General features: G+C 33.8%; 1 protein-coding gene across 9 annotated transcripts in view; it reads right to left on the bottom strand.

Annotated features, from left to right (window-relative positions):
* Positions 1-8069: 8069 nt before the first annotated feature.
* LOC131060765 (histone-lysine N-methyltransferase ATXR6) overlaps positions 8070-18117 on the bottom strand; it is a 161542-nt gene continuing 151494 nt past the window's right edge. For 4 of the 9 annotated variants that reach the window (XM_057994149.2, XM_057994146.2, XM_057994144.2 and 1 more), the window contains 3 exons: positions 9918-10018; positions 9554-9766; positions 8603-9262 (listed from right to left, as the gene is read on the bottom strand). In XM_057994149.2, coding sequence (XP_057850132.1) covers positions 9103-9262; positions 9554-9766; positions 9918-10018 — 474 coding nt within the window. In that variant the 3' untranslated portion in view covers positions 8603-9102. Of the gene's footprint in view, positions 8419-8602; positions 9263-9553; positions 9767-9917; positions 10019-18117 lie in introns of those variants that run through there. The other 5 variants (XM_057994147.2, XR_009110436.2, XM_057994150.2 and 2 more) reach the window with 5 other exon arrangements.

Here is an 18117-nt window from a genome sequence, read left to right as displayed (position 1 = left end):
ATGTCGACTCAATACATTTACAACAATATCCAATTAATAAATCATCTCCATAATGTGTCATGCTGATCTGGAATAGATAATGCATACCAGTCCATAACCTAGACCAATTTACCGGTAACAACAAATATGTCAACCTGATTAGACCATTTACCAAAATACCAAAACCAAGTATCCAAACCATGTCTTCGACATAACCAAGTGATCTCTAGATGATAGCAAGTCATCCTTAGTGCCGGTGAACAATATAACCCGTCGGTGAACAATATATTGGTGACTGTGCATAAGTCACTGAACATGCCGGTGAACATAATGTGCCAGTTCAACATAACCAAAGATCTCCAGAAGGATAAGTGTTGACATTAATGAGAAAACTAATGCAACACATCCATAATACCAACATACATGAGCCTTCTTATAAAGACAAGGGAAAAGGGAAAGAGAGCACACAATAATGACATGTGGCCCAATAAGATGCAAGGGTAGGTAGGAGTTAATTAAAACTCAATCACTGGACATAAGTAACTATGCATCCTAGGAAAGGACAATTTCACCTAAAGTGGAAATGCTCCAACTATTCCTATGGAATTCCTTAAGTAAGCTTAAGTGTGATTATATCCTAAAGATAAATAAAATTAATTAATTACACCATCAATCATTAAATATATAATTATATTGTTGTGCATGTACAAGTTGATGGATTGCTTGAGTGGGGCACTATAATTCATTAAAACAAACATGGAAAGAATATACCATTATATCAAGATCAGGAAGGGACAATTTCACCTAAAGTGGAAATGCTCCAACTATTCCTATGGAATTCCTTATGTAAGCTTAAGTGTGATTATATCCTAAAGATAAATAAAATTAATTAATTACACCATCAATCATTAAATATATAATTATATTGTTGTGCATGTACAAGTTGATGGATTGCTTGAGTGGGGCACTATAATTCATTAAAACAAACATGGAAAGAAAATACCATTATATCAAGATCAGGAAGGTGATAAATGGAAGACTACTTTCAGAATGAAAGATGGATTGTTTAAGTAGTTACTTATGTCTTTTGTTCTAACCACTAGACCAAGCACTTTCATGTGATTGACGAAAAAGGGTGATAATGTTTGTGTTATTGAAAGGATGTTTTACATTTTAGTAAAACAAAGAAGACTATCTAGCACATTTGAGATAGGTACTGCAATGATTGCATAAGAAGTTGCTTGAAAATTTTAAGTAATGCAACTTCATAAAAATATTTTTTGTGTACTTGGTATTTTTGAATCTCCATATGGATCCTAGGTATTAGAGCTATCCTTGAATGGGCATCACCAATATATTCTCTTAAAAGTTAGAGAAATTTACATGATTATCAAACTTCTATTAGAAGTTCATAAGAAACTTCATTGGATTTGTGTACTTATCATAAAGGTGATGAAAGATAGCAAAAAAGAATATGTTTGAATAGAAAAAAGTTGAACATGGATTCTAGAAATTGAAGGTGACAAAGTATCTAGTTTTATCACTAAATAATTTCAAAAAAGTATTTCAAGTGGATAGTGATGTGAGCAGCTCAACAACTTAAAGTAATGTTGAATTAGAAAAGTAAACCTATCACATACTCCAACAAGAAACTAAACAATGTGTGAAAAAAGTATCCAATTTATGATGAAGAGTTCCATTCTATTATGAAAAGCATTGAAAAATGAAGGCATTGCTTGTTTCTAAACTATTTTTTTGTCATATATAGACTATCATGCATTGCAATACATAAACAGTAAAGGTAAGTTGAATCAAAGGCATAAAATGGGCAAAATTATTGCATAATAACTCATTTATCTTAAAGCATGGGAGTGGGAAATCTAATCGAAGTGCAAATATGTTGAGTAGAAGTGGCGTGTTTAACAAGATGTGTGGAGATCATGGGATTTGATTCCATGAAAGAGTTGTAAGTAAAGGATGAAGATTTCAATGAAGCATGGAAGAAGTGTGTAAAACCTATGCTCATAGATAACGCTTTAGTCAAAATATTTGTTGCAATAGAGATTGTTGTTCAAAGGAGTGCAATTGTGCATATCTCGAGGATCAGTGCACTAGAATCTAATCAAGGAGAAGCATAATAGAAACTTGGTAGCCATATTAGTATTGACGAAAAATATACTACAATAATGAAGGTTGCTTTTCATCATGCATCTCTACAAGTGCAAAAATTTGTATAGGGTTTTGGATTTATCCAATTGGCAAAACATATAAGTCAAAATGTGGGATTATATCAATCTTTTCTAGTACTAGAGAGGCCATAGACACATTAAGAATCAATTTTGTTGGATTTCCTAGAGCTTATGGTCATGATATTATCTTTGTTGTAATAAAAAGGTTTACCAAAATGGCTCATTATATGGCTTGTAAACATATAAATGACACTGCACAAGTGGCAAATTTATTTTTTCGGCAAAAAAAAGGCTACATTGATTTTCACATATTATTGAATTTAACAAAGTTACTAACTTTGTGGGACATGTTTGGAGGACATTGTAGAGGAAACTAAAAATTGCAAATAAGTTTAATATTTCATCCTAATGGATGGTCAAACCTAAGTCGATAACATAAGTTTAGAAGCCTATTGTGATGTCTTCTAAGAGAAAAGCCTACACGGGACTTAATCTTGGCACAAGTAGTATTTGCTAATAATAATTCAATAAATTGAAGCAATAGAAGAAATTTGTTCCATATTGTTTATATGTAAAGTCTAAGAGGTGTTACAAAATTGCACAATATCCAAGGAGAAATGGAGATGAGCACAAAAGAAAAAGATTTTGTAGAGTGAATACACTATGCACAAACAAGTGAACATACAATAGGAGAAGAATATTGTTGAATACAAACAATGCATAAACATTTAAAGAAAATAATTCAAATTTCAAGCTGCTAACATGCTCTTGGCATATTTTAGAAGGTAAGATTCCTAGAAGGAAGATATAGCAAGTTAAAATGGAAGATAACTAAACCATGGAAAAGCTTGCAAAAACTTGTGAATAACACATACAAGATAAAATTTTCAAAAGAAATAGATATATCACTATGTAGACTTATACCATTACAGTCAAGGAAACCTAATAAAGAAAGCAAAAGCACATATCCCAAATAATTGGATTGGAGACAAGAATCACTTGAGAAAGTGCAAGAGGAGATTGAACACATTAATGTACCAAAAAACGAGAAAAATGGTACAAGGAATACCTAGTCAAACAAAAGGTTGTGGAGTTGAAGATGTAATATGGTTGAGTGCATCCAAATTTCCTAAATATGGTTCATCATTAATAGCCCTATTGGAATGCACACGTAGAAGAGCTCATGGTTAATTTCACTAACACGAGGTGTTTGATGAGGAGCATTTAAGTGCATGAGAAATCTACACCAACCCAAAAAGAATTGAAGAATAAGTGGCTTGCGCAAATCCTATGCACACATAGTAGTGTAGTAAAAGTGGAAGAGGTTTGGACCATTTCCCTTAAGTAAATCTATTCAAAAGTTGAAGGTTGTGCACAAGGTGCAAATGAGCAAAGTGGAATTAATTTGCAAAATGATGTGCTCATTATATTAGAAAAGTTTTGCACACAACTATTAAGCTGGAAGCTGAGGCTTTGTCCACATGTTGATTTAAATTTGTAACAAAAGGGAAACACATATTGTTCAATAATTATCTCTTGTGCCTTGATACATTTAGTTCAATTTCATTGGAAGGGCTAATGAAATAAGTTTGATAAAGATTGATGTAAGCAAGTAAAGTTGTGTGTGTGTGTGTGAGAGAGAGAGAGCTACCATGACTTGTGATTTGTGGGTGGTGTCTATGCATTTGTTGTTGAAATCTCATTTAAAAACTTTTAATATTTCATTTTAAGATTGAACAAAAGTCACATTTTTTTTATCATTTATGTGTTTTCCTCCATCAATTGTTAATTTGTTATGTGAACTTCAAAAGTTGCATGATCAAAGGTATCCCTTTATTGTGACCCCTAGCCATGACTACATTACATTTTGACATAAATCTTTATTTCATTTTTTTTTGTCAACTCATAACAAATATTTTTTACAATTGTCATGCCTTATAAATATAAAACTAAAAAATAATTATTAGTATAACACATATAGTATCTATAATTTATGAAAGATGTTAATAATAATAATAAATGATGCAACATTTGCCATGCCTTGTAAATACAAAAAAATTAGATAATAGATCTTGAAATGATATAAATGTTTTGGACATTTATGACTTGCGAATATAAAAAAATTGAGAAAAACATATACAAAGATAACTAGTAATCAGTTTTATAAAAACTTTGTTGTTTTGGGATTGACTGACACAGTCATCAATGTTTGATAATTGGCATGTAATTCTAAAATAGGTGGCTTGAACCATCCCATACTTAACACACCTATTGAGTTACATTATGAGAAGGTGAGGTGTAAGGTCAGTACATGTTGCACCTTAATAGACATACTGAATAATTGTTTCTTCCCGTTGGTGGCTTGAACCATCCCATACTAAATAATAGACATAGGTTGGAGGGTACGGGAGTTCTAGATGTGTTTAGAGCTGATGTACATGAGTTTTATGAGCAAGTCATAGCTAAAATCAAAACTAATAAGACAATGTTTTGAGTGCTTTGGCAATGACATTGACATCAACCAAGGTAGCTTGATTTCACCGACATTATCCAAGCTATACATTGATAAGTTGGAAGAGTCGATAGACAAGGTTGGTAAGGAGGGAGTTTAGTTGGCTAAGTATGTAATAAATTTAATCTTACATGTAGACAATCTCATTTTGATTGCTAAAACAACTCATAGTTTGAGAAAACACTTGAGTGCATTAAAAACCTTTTGTGAAGAGGTAGGGATGCAAGGGGACACTACCAAAACTAAAAAAATGATCTTCTCATTGTGACAAAAAATAGAAACAAATTAACTTTCTCTTTGAAGGCAACCCATTGGAAGTAGTGGATGAGTACAAATATCTTGGACTTGATTTTCACAAGCAACTCAGTTGAGAAACATGCAAAGCAAAAAAGAATTCAAGGAGGTTGGAAAGTGTTATACTCCCTACAACATAGATGCAAAAATAAAAAAATATGGGATTAGAAAACCAAGAGATTGTTTTTTGGCTTGTTTGTTACATCAATGATTCTTTATGGGTGTGAAATTTGAGGCAGTAACATGTCGAATCAAAAATTGAGGTAGGTGGCAAGAATCTAGAAGTAGCTAATCATAAGCAACCTCAAAATTAAGACTATTGTTTTGTACGAGCTTTTATTAGCTGAAATAGGTAATCTCCCTCTAGAAGCATTGATGATGGTTTGATTGTTAAGTTACCCAAAGAAGATTCAATGGAGAATCATCATTGGCCTACGTTGATTATGGAGGAAGAGCTAACTAGAATAAAGAACACATGAATGAAGAAGAATGACAAAAGAATGAAGAAGTGGGATGTTAATATGCATGAATGTCCAAATACTAATGAGGAAATGAAAAAGTATGTGAGAGAACAAAATTGGAATGCCATATGGACAAAACAAATAAGGAAAATAAAAGCTTACTATATCAAAGAATTTAACCCCATGTGGGAAGATGAGGAAAAACCCTCTACGTAGGAGCGAATATTAAATGGAAAGCAAAAATGTTGACAACTCAATTAAGCACTAGCTCACATCATTTAGTTGTGAAACTAGTAGGTGGTTGATACCTAGAGAGGAGTGGGAAAAGAGAACAAGCCAATTTTGCAAAGAGTCATGGAGAAAAAATGGCACTTCGTTGTGCAATGCTTAGTTTAAAGCAACATCCATACCAACTATGAAGAGACCTTGAAAAATGACAATTTAAGCACCTTGTTTGAGGAGGCAAGGCTAGACAAAACTGCAAACTTCTTGATCAAAATTCATTGCAAAAAATCTAATTTTGAGAGATTGAAAAATCTATAGACCTTTGGTGCTAGGGGTCTGATGTTATTTGGGTCCCATAAATTGCTTTGGCCCCATGGATGTTATTAAAAAAACCATTCACTAGGTGTGAGATGGTAGGGCAAGGTGTTCTCAATTACTATAATCTTTTATTTTTCATCACCCTGCACCAATATAAGATGGGCTCCAACAAGGTTTCACATATTCATTCCCATAACAAATTTGAAAATAGTTTAAGGCAAAGAGCAATGAGAATAGGAAGGTCAAGAAATAAGTGAGATGAGGCAAAGTAGATTATTAGAAAGCAAACATGTAGAAGTAGGGTGTATTCTTGTAGAATGGCGAAGAACTTAACAAAATATATGGAAAAGAAATTTTCTAACCATGACTTGCATATGTTGTTGCTTCAACTGTGGAGTTTGGCAAAGGATATGAATGGAATATCATGAAGTCATTTGTTCAAAGAATATATGAGCAAAAAGAATGTATTCGACGTTGCAGAAGTGGTCAACCATGCAAGAATGTTATCTATGTCAACTAGAGGTTTTATGCTTTATGAAGATGTTTTAAGGGTCAACAACCAAAATGGAGATTTCCACAATTTTTGTTTAGAGCAATTCCAACATCTCATGGATGAGTTGGGGAACCTGTTCAAGAGCCTAAAAGAAATCTCAAATGCACTCAATATGGAATTGACTACAAGTACAAGTGGGATAATGCAAAAAGATAATTCCTCAACTTCTAAGGAATGGTGGGGTAATGTTGTTAGTGACATTTAAGTCTATATAGACCACTAGAGGCTTGTGTAATATGCCCCCAATGGCCATGCACTCAATGTGGAATTGACTACTAGTACAAGAGGGGTGATGAAAAAATATCATTCCTTGGCTTTCGAAGAAGAGGGGGGTAATGTTGTTAGTGATGTTTAAGTCTATGTAGGCCATTAGAGGCTTGTGTAATTTGCCACTAACATGAATTTTTTTTTTCTACAATCTCTCTTTGTATATAGTTGGTTATATGAAACCTAGATACAATTTGTCGAATGAAAAATATAAGGTTTTTTTTTGGGTTAAATGTGACAATCGGTACTTTCATGAGTGTTCCATTTGGGACCAATATCCACACTTACTGTCACTTTTGCAGATCTTGAGTGTCAAAATTATATTATATAGCATCAAAAATGTTGTACACACTTGCCACTTATGCATTAAGTTTAAAAGGTGTAATAATTAATATTCTTTAGATTTATGTGTAAACTCTAATTAGAACTCATACTTTAATCAATAACAATTGAGATAAATGACATTTTTGTCCATTCTTCATTATAAAATGTTCATATTTTAGAAAATAAATATTAACATTAATTTTTAATAATACTTACTTTTATTGGTTGGAACATACCACTATAAATATAATATTGGAGAAGATAAGGTTATTGATTTGACAACATAATAAAGTATATCCACAATTTGCTTGCAAATCAAACAAGCCTTTGGTACATAAAATTATTTATAACCCTATATGTCTCCAATTCATCGATAGGAGAAAGGGGAACATGATAGGACCTAAAGACAAAATGGCCAAAAACTTTCTATACTAGATGACACATAATGAGGCAAATAGGAAAAATGCTCTACATAATTTTATTTTTCCATTTTCACAATTAAATAGAGTTTAGCATTCTAAAGCTTTATATGAATAGCATAACAAATTGAAAAATCAATTGTAAAGAAGTCAATTATGAAGCATGATTTAAAAAAAGACTAGTTTCCAAATGCAACACAATCATAGACAAATTCATAAACCATTCTTTAATATTGTCACCAATCCATCTAGCATGCATGATACCTTGGCTATTTTGTTTGGAATGATAAGATAGGCATAACCAAGGAAGCCATCATATAGGTGTGTAGAACTAACTTTAAGATAGGCATAACCAAGGAAGCCATCATATAGGTGTGTAGAACTAACTTTAAGATAGGCATAAACAAGGAAGCCATCATATAGGTATGTACAACTAACTTCAAAAGCCTATTAATCTTTTGAAAGCATATTTTTGGACATGTATTAATTGATTTCTATTTTTTTAAATAATTTTTAAAAAAAACCATCTATAGGAGTGAACATTTCTGAAATTAAAGTTTCTTGTTAAAATTTTAAATATATGCCATTTGTGACTCCATTGTATAAGAGTCATTCCTAATTGCTCAAAATGTCCATGACAATTGAGGATGACCCTCAAATACTAGAAGGATATCAAGCCAACCCTAAAATTCAAAAAATAGGGTACATCCTAAAAAACCCCATGAGAGGCTAAAACATCTTGGGGATAGTTACAAGGGGTTAAAAAAGCATGGATGTCAAGATACGTAAGCCTCCATCCTTAAGTCACCAAAATGAGAAGTTGTCCCCTTGCCTCTAAAGGGCCAAAGATGCATCCCTGTGTGATATTGTCATAAACCTTCCAAAAGAAAAATGAAATTTTAAGATCAAATGGTTATTATCTCCAATTCAACATCTGGAAAATTATAAGCTTACACACTGAAGAGTTCAATAGAAAGCAAAGCATACATTAAAAGCTAAATAACCATTTCCACAAAACTAAACAAATCCCTACAGTACCATACACTCTAAGGAACAGATAATATATGGAAGTAACTTCAATTACTTTAATGGGAATTATTTGCCATAAACAGATAGCGTTTACAAGAACAAAAACACATCATATTTGGCTCCTTTTCTCTTAGTATGTGGAGAGGGAGATCACGTTACCCAAGCATTCTTTGTTTGCTTCCTCTTTATGATTTCTAGCAAAAAAATCTGTAATTATGTTCTGGGGATTATTATCATTTTTCGTTGTTTGAGAGTAGTTGTATATTCTCTTGATGAAATATTAGGAAGCCAAGCTACTGTTCATTCTGCGGGTACATAAGAGCCTATAGTTGCCTCTAGTAATATTTCTACTTACAAAAGAAGGTACAAACACTTAGCTCCTTACTTGGGTCCTCACTACAAGGAGTTCCCTATCTTGCCACCAGGCTACAACCCAATGAACAGCAAGCCACCTTTATTGAGAGAAAATAAATTGACCAATTGCATTAGCGATTACTGAAATTTAACCATAAAAATATACTTAAGCTTCTATTCATACAAAATGTTCAGTAGGATATTCATGCCGAAAAGCATTGTAGTCATAATACAACCGTTCACCTTTAGGTATATCTCTAAATGCAACAAGCAGAGCTCGTGCCTCACCATCAATGTTGAATCTCACACATCTCAAGTTTTGCTTTTTCCTTCCTTCCCTGCAAAACCAATATAAAACTAAATGAATGACTGCCACTATGATCTGCATATATCCCATATTCATATGACAATGGCATTACAAAATAAAGAGCTTCCATTATTGTCCATATATGACCAAAGTAGGTCAATGGGACTCAGAAATTTTAAGTGCTGCAGTAAAAGGACCCTAGGTCATGAATGGGACTTTGGCCACAAGGGATCCATTATAATCAGAAGGCATTTACAAAAAACTAGATACATTTGTGTATAAATTTTTCATTTCCTAGGTTTGGGGAATTGTTAATTATTACCTTGTGTGGTTGTTTATTCCAGAGACAAATCTTGCAATATTACCACGCTTGTCAGGACAGATAACAAGTTCTTTTGAAGGATCTTTTGAGAAGAGTAGACCCATGAGACTATCACTTTCATCATGCTCCCGATTCATCATGTAATCTACATCCCCTGTATACTCAGCAATCAGAGTCATATCTTTGATGTGGGCATCAGCTTCAACAACAAACCTGGAGACTAACAACTTATTAGCTCCATGAATGCATCTATATAGACAACTCGTAGTTTAATACACTGAATTAAAAACCTTCATTAATTCTTCAATGCTTGCATGCGATTGCTTTGAAATATTACAATAGATGCATATAAAGAGAGGTATACCCTTGTTTGGGATCATAACTGACCATAAGAGGAGGCCATTCTCCTCTAGCACACATGAGTTTGCACAATTCCAAAGTCGCTTTATCTTCTTTTCCCATAACCTGTGACAATGAAAACTGTAGCCTGTCAATACAATAAACAAAACATGGGGATGGTATCACTAAGGAAAATGCAATTCCGAAAGAAACAATAGAGAAAAGAGTGTGCAACAATTACTGGAACTCCAATAAGAAGAAAAGAGAGAAAATGAATTCCACATGTACAAGAGAATTGTTTTCTTCCAACAATGCCAGCGAATGCAATGAGTGTAAGATAAAAAATTTAGAAAAGGACATTGGTATCATTTTCATTGTTGGAATAATTCAAAATAAAAATGATCCGTATTTAATACAATGCATAAAGAAAATTAAAGATTTGATTTTTTCGGGATGCAACCAAAGCCCAAACAAGTAAATCTTCAATCAAAAACCAGATTCTGTAATTGTTGTATTCAGTAGCCCAATGTATCCAATAAGCTTTAATTTACAAATGAAATTCCAATATGCTTAAATTTACGTGTGTTAATTAGTTTAAGGATATCAAAATTTGACTTTGACAAAAAATGATATATCATGTACAGATATCTAAAAGTATATAGAATAAGCATAGCTTACTCTACTGCATATATTAATAAGGCTGTTGATCTTCATTCATCAAAGAATAAACATAGTTTACCTCAACCCTAGTTTCCTCTATAAGGGATAGACAGGACAATGGAAAAGTCAGGGATGGCTAGAGAATCCCTTTAAGGAACAGGAATCAGGAAGAATGAGAAGATTGCTCCTCCTATCCATTCTCTGCTGCTGCCAAAACATAAAAGATCACTGTCAAAGCTCAAAAAAGTATGTTAATCTATTGAGTGAGACAACTTGCTGTCTGGAACAATGCATTACAACATGACTCGATTAAAAAGGTTCCTCAAGTGGTAAAGTGCATGACTCGATTAAAAAGGTTCCTCAAGTGGTAAAGTGGTCAAATTTGAAGGGATGCTATTAATTTGATATTAAAGGGGGTTACTCATCCAAACCATGGTTAATATGCAATCACCTTTCTGTTGGAAGCAGCAAATTCATCACTATTGATGCAGACCAAGAATTTGAAACAAACAGCTTGTCGATTTCAAAGGGTTTCTCCTTGGGCTCAAGAAAGCACTCCAAAAGTTATAAATAGGAATTTCAAGTATGTTTTGCGCACATGATAAGATAAATGAATGTCTTCTGGTCAAAGGAATAATCCATCATTCATAGTGTTTTGGAAGGACTGAGACAATAGAAAGTTTCAAAGGAGCGAGGGGCAGCTTCCATCCAAGCAACCTCTTGTAGGTAAATTGCAACATTTAACCTAAGTAGTATGGTGTTTGCCACTACCATAAAACTGTTTTTTCTCTCTTGTATGAATTTCCAACATAAATTCTTGAGTTCTTGAGTGAGATTCATTTTATTGCAACATGTTTCTTTCTAGTTTGATTAACGATTCCCTCTCTCTAACACTATGATTTGAACGGACAAGTAGCACAGTATATTAACATAAATTTGGATTCCTAGATTCTGTGTTTAAAATAAATTACAATTAATTGTTGAGTGAAAATCAGTACTGGTAAATGAATACTCCTATTTCAAGGATACCTTGCCTGGTCATGTAAATATTTTTTTATTTAAATGTGAGCAAGAGGATAAAGCAAGGAAGTAAATTTCCAAAGAGATTGAAGAACATTGGGCTAGTGCAAGTAGCTACTTTTCTCGTTTTCATTTGATGTAAAGTGCTGGTTATTGCATGCGCACATCATTATGACAAGAAGAGAAGGAAAATTCACAATTTTGACAATCAAGTGGTATGTAAGTTTGATCCTAATTTCTTTAAGGTTGCCTTTAGATTGCAGTTAATTGAAGAAAACTGAAGTTGTTGATTAAGAAAAATGGGAAAAGAGATGGAAGGATAATATGGAGGAAGCAAGGGCTGAATTTGACCAATTGTTGAGAAAAAAAACTTGGTGGCTCATCCTTCAACTTTGACATGGATAACTTGGTGGATACTACTAAGTTGATTTCATCACAGGAAAGGGAATTGTCAGTCACCTAAAGCATGATTGGAAAATGTCAAAGTTTTGTGCATAATCAACTCACTCGAATTAATGTGATTTCAAGGCCTGAAGATAAAAAAGTGAAGGATTTCACTTTCATTGTTAGAGTTCAGCATACTTAGGAGAAAGCACAAACTACAGCTCCATATTCACAAAGCAAGAGGATCTCTCATATTAGCTATTTATAACTAATTATATATTTAGAGCATAAGATCTATTTTTGGGACTTATTTTTAATTAGCTTTACTTTAACATACTTTTATTTTCATCTTTTTCAGTTATTTTTTGTGAATTAGCTTTAAAGACTTGATTTTTGAGGATTAGATGATTGATTATTCTAAATCCCAAAATACCATTTTGCAAATTTGTGAGCATTTTATGCACAAGATTTGGTTAATGATTGTTGATGCTACAATTATGCTGCAAAAATTTATGTTCAAGAGTTCTATCTGAGTTTCATATGCTTGTGATCAATGTGTTTAGATTTCACTGATTGAATTGAGAGTGAGGAATAGTGTTAGGCTTTGAATTGACATTATTGTTCATCTAAGTTGTAACTTTGTATGCAGATCTAGTTATTCAATTTCTTAATTATTGTGTTATACGTGTGTTAAGGTAGCTTATTCCTTAAAACATTTATATACATTGAATAGCCAGTAGGATAAGTAGTTGTGTTTAGATTAGACATTGATTCATGCAATTTAGAGTTAAAAAATAGAAAACCTCCTTTGTGAGAGGAGTTGATTTCAGTTTTGTGCTCATACTGTAATGTCCCCATTTTTATGCCATATTATTTGTGAGCTCTTGGCCAGATTCGAGTTTTCCCTTAAGCTTCTAAGTGTGCTCAAGAGAACTCCAAACTTCTTGGAGGATCCAGGTTCAGCTTTTATTAGCATTTATTTATGGCAATGAGTTCAGTTGATGTTATGGATTGCAGTGATGCTTTCAGAAGCACTTTCAGACTCCTCGGGTATTCTCCAAAGTTCTTGGAGAGAACATCTACTTTTAATAGGTCTCTGAGTTAACACCTATCATTGTCTCACTGCCTCGGTATTATCATGGCATGATTAGTTCGAATTATTGAAGCCTCAACAGTGCTTTCACAACTCAGAAAGGAGTAACTATATAATTACACTAAGTTCTAAAGTTAATGTTATATAATTTTAGCATCATTTTTTTAAAGTCACGTTATGTACCCCTAAAGTGGATGCCTAGGGAAGGGTACTAACACGAGAGACATTTTAATATTTTAAAAAGTGTTTTGGGTGGGAAATGTACTATTTTAAATTTCAAATTGGACAATTTCCCTTCCAAAGCTATAAAAGGTCTTGGGCTCTCATTTGATATAGACAGAAGAATACACATAACAGGATGCTACCGAATTGAACCTACAAGTTCTTCCAAGAATCGATTGAGGACGAAAACCCTCTTTTGGTTGCTAGTTTTGGATCTAAAATATGATCCCTAGATAGTTGGAGTGATTCCATATAGGGGTCACCATTGTTTTTCAGTGTTGTAGATTCAGGGTATCAAAAAAATGAAGATTTCCAAGTTCTTTTGATTGCAAAGGGTTTGAGGTTGATATTTGTTGATTTTTTTTAAACTATGAGGTGATTCAAAAGGTGTTTCAAAGCCCATCATTGCAGGTCGTACATCTATGTGTAGACATGTAAAAATTGTCTTCTCCAGCCAACCTCAAATTTTCCATTAATTAGGTGAATCCATAATATTATCCCTTTTTCATTATATTAATATCCTAAGTTTCCGGTTCGGGTTCGGGCACCAGTTTGGGTTCGAAGAACCCGGTACACCGGTACGGCAAAATTTTGAAAAGGGGTTTAGGTTTGTTAGTACAAAAACATGTAACTTATATATATATATATATATATATATATATATATATATATATATATATATATTTTGATATTTGTGAAGCCTATAAGCATGTTACATAGCATCATATAAACAACAAAACAAACATAAGCTTTTAATCATAGCATCATGATGATACCAAAATAGCATCATATACATCAAGTTTAATATCAAAATGACAAAATATTCAAGTATCATTGTTTCAACTTTCAACAATATAAAGTTTAATCATCAAATGGATCATCTAATTCATCCTCCTCCTCCTCCTCATTGGCATTGACATTAGATGAGCCAATGCCACTTGCACTTGCACTTGCACTATAAGTTGGCTCAATTTCCGAGTCATCAAGTGTCAATGCAAGAAGCTGAGAAGCAGGAGTATCCAAATCAGTATGCTCTGGCTCTATATCCCACATCTTTGTTTCCCCCTGTGTGTAGTCACGTTGTTTGTGTGAAAAATGACGTAGGTTGGAATGCACATATACTAAATTCTCCACTCTTTTTGATAGCAGCCTATTGCGCTTTACTGAGTGGATGAAAGAGTATGTGCTCCAATTTCTTTCTGAAGTAGATGAACTAGCAACCTATGAAAACAAAGTAAACAATTAAAGTTATACATTAAAAAAAAAAAATTACTAGCAACCTATGAAGACAAAGTAAACTATAAATAAACTAAAACTTGTAAATTTAAAATTTTAATTAATTAAACTTACTTGTGATAAAACTTTTGTAGCGAGGGGTTGTAGGTGTTGGAAGCATGTGCCATGGAAGTACCATCAGCTATGAGCATCCTTCTTGGATCTATGACGAAGTGCATCAACACTTAGACCATTCCCATTTGCGAATTCTATGAACTCATTTGTAACAACATCTCGCAAATCATCATCGGGATATAGTCTAAGAAATGCTGCCTTGTACCCATCAGATACTTCTAGATCTCTCCATGGTGGAATCCTTCCTGGTTTATCAAGAAACTGATTGCTATAGTACTTAGGTGTCAAGGCATAGGCAAGAAGATGCAAAGGAGTGGTCATCTTATTCCACCTTTCTACAATAATTACTTCTAGTTCTTTGAAGAATTTCTCCTGGGGGTCATTCTCTTTTTCATTTATAGTGACCTTTATTTTTTCAAGCATTGAGTCAATGCCATCATAAATCTCACCTATGCAAGGCCTATCCATGTCTGTATAGCAAATCATGCTCATGATGGGCTCAGTGATACTTAGGAGATATGTAACAAGATCCCACCATTTCTCATTCAATATTTTATCCCTAATTTTTTCTGCCCTCTCAGTGCTACTCTGCTTCCATACAGTCCAATTGGTGTTGATCAGCATATTGCATAGTGCCACTCTAACTTTCACAAGTCGTCTTAAGAAGATTGTGTTTGATGCAAAACGGGTCTCAGCAACCTATAACACAAATTAATGCCAAATGATTAAAAAATAAAGCCAAACTTTAAAGAAGAATACACAATATAGCTTACACAATGATATTATGAACAATGAAAATTTAAAAAAATCAAAAAATGTAAAATTAAATTACTATTTCACTTACCTTCAATAGCTCCAAATTTGAATAGGTTCTAAAAATCCCTTGAGACATGTGGTGGTTTGTGATGAACATTTGGATGTCCTCAGCCTCTGCATACACATCTCTAATCCATTTTATTTTTTGCCCAATCCTTTGTAGCATAAGATTGAGTGAATGTACTGCACAAGGTGTCCAAAAGATGTGATCATAGCATTGCTCAACCAACAAACCAGCAGCTCTACAATTTTTTGCATTGTCTATTATGACTTGGACAACATTGCGGGGTCCCACAGACTCAATGGCGGGGATGAGAATTTCTGCAATAAATTGGCCATCTTTTATTTGGTCCTCATAATCAACAGCTTTAAAAAACATTACCCCTTTAGGGGACACCGCTATGACATTGATCAAGGGACGGTTTTTAGCATCTATCCACCCATTTGAAACAATTGTTACACCTGTCTCAACCCATGAATCCTTTATGGGTTTCAATGCATCTTCAACCCTCTTCACCTCTTTCTCCAATAATGTTCCATGTACCTTCTCATAACCGGGGCCCTTATACCCTCTTGGAGCCTCATTAACACTTTTTATCATTTGCTTCCAATATGGGGAGCGAACAACATTGAAAGACAACCCATTTGCATAAATGCACCATACTATATCTTCGTCAGCATTGTCTCTACTCTCATTTTGGAATAAGGTTTCTAAAGGCCCCTTTGTTCTTTTACGTGTCAAGGGTGGTTCACTTTGAGGTTCATTTGTGGCAAAGAAGGGGTGGTCTTCTACTACAATACTGGGATTATAAGGGCCTTGCATTCCCTTTGTTTTCTTTGATGCGGTTGGTTCAATCTACGGGCTTCTCTCTCTTCTGCCGCCTCATGCTCCCTAATATATTTCATCACTGTCTCATCTGGTATAGGTTTACCATCTTTTCCAGGGCATTTTTTGATGCCTCTTCCTTTTATTCCACACAAATGGCCTACCACCCAATAATATGAACTATTACGTTCAATATCACATCCATGGCATCTCCAACAGAATCCCCCACCTCCCGGAAGTTGTTTTATAATGTCAACATATTTCCATAAGGGAGAATTTGGATCATTTCTTTGTTTTGCAATTATTTGTTCATTGCTAATGGAGGAAGATGTAGATGCCATTCTAGTTCCTATGGCAAGAAATAATATAAACATATTCAAAAACAAAAACTAAATAATGAAAAAAAATTAAAGTTTCATGTTTGATAGTTTGTGAAATAAAAATAGTTGTAAAAAAATGTTAAAAAACCTACCTCTTGCAGCCAATGGAAGCTTGAAAATGTATGGAAATGATGCTGCAACACTTGTTGAAGCTTCAAAAATCAGTCTTCAACTCCTCCTCTTTGATCTTGGAAGCCAAATTTTGTTCACCCTTTCTTCAACCTGCTCTCATAAAACTTTTGTTTGCAACACAAATAAGGTGAAATGAGTGAATATAATGTTTTAGAAGTCACTTTTAGGGTATAAGTTTCACTTTTTAAAAAGCGGAATTCAAAAAAAAATTAAACTTGCATATTTTTTGCCTTTATGAGCCGCCCAGCTGCCCGGGTTCGACCTGGGTCCGCCCGAGTTTGACTGGGTTCGACCAAGGATGAACCACCTCTGGGTTTTTCGAACCGGACCCGAACCACGAACCCGGTCTAACCAGGACCCGTACTAGGGGGGTCCAGGGGCAAACCCGATAACCTAGTTAATATCCATTATTCTAATAGTATATCCATTTTTCCATCATCTCGTTTAATCCATTAAATCAATATATATTCTATTATTTATCCATTTTATTCTCAAACCCCTCTCAAATCCACTTCATCCCTTATTTATCATTCTTCATATCCATCTATTGCATCCACCTAATCAATATGGGATAAACATTTACATTTTCACAGTTGATCTATTATCCCATATTCATCCCACAATTTGGATCCACCCGGAGAATTTCTATTTAATCCAGCCCCTCTCTCTTTCAATCCATCTAGCAATCTAGCAATTAGCTCACTTTTGCACTCTTGCATTTCTTAAGTTTTCTTCATTTTCATTGCTTATTTCGCTTTGCATTTTAAATCTCCAATAAATCATAGCTTCTTGTGTGTGCTTCTGAAAGCCATTTTACTTACATAAGATCTTGATTGAAGGAGTGAAATGGAGTAGTTTTGTCATAGCATGCATGGTTGTTTTAATTTAGATATTTTTTCTCGCATGTATGATTGCTTGCAGGTACTTTATGAATCATTGTGGATGTTGGAAGTCCGAATCTTTGATTCAACCCATTTCCTTCATCTTCATTTGGCATGCCTGGTGGGACATGCACTTGTCCTTTTGTCAAAAAAAAAATCCCCTGATAGAGTTCTTTTTCTTTACATTTCGTCATTTGAATCTTTGAACATTTTGTCTGTAGGTTCCATTTGAAGCTTTAACTTTTGTTTTGCAGATTTGTTTCACCTGTGGGGTTGCTTGAAGATCTAACATTTTGTTTGCAGGCACCATCCATATTTCGATCTGGTATGAGAATCGTCCATAGCATTCAATCATAAATTCCTGTGAATTATTTTCTTCTGCTGTCATTTGTGCCTGGGAGTTTTATTTCTTTCTGAGAACCATTTTCTTCTGCTGTTATTTGTGCTTGGGAGTTTTATTT

Source organism: Cryptomeria japonica, chromosome 10, assembly GCF_030272615.1.
Source record: "Cryptomeria japonica chromosome 10, Sugi_1.0, whole genome shotgun sequence".
Lineage (NCBI taxonomy): Eukaryota > Viridiplantae > Streptophyta > Pinopsida > Cupressales > Cupressaceae > Cryptomeria > Cryptomeria japonica.
This window is presented reverse-complemented; position numbering and strand designations above follow the sequence as displayed.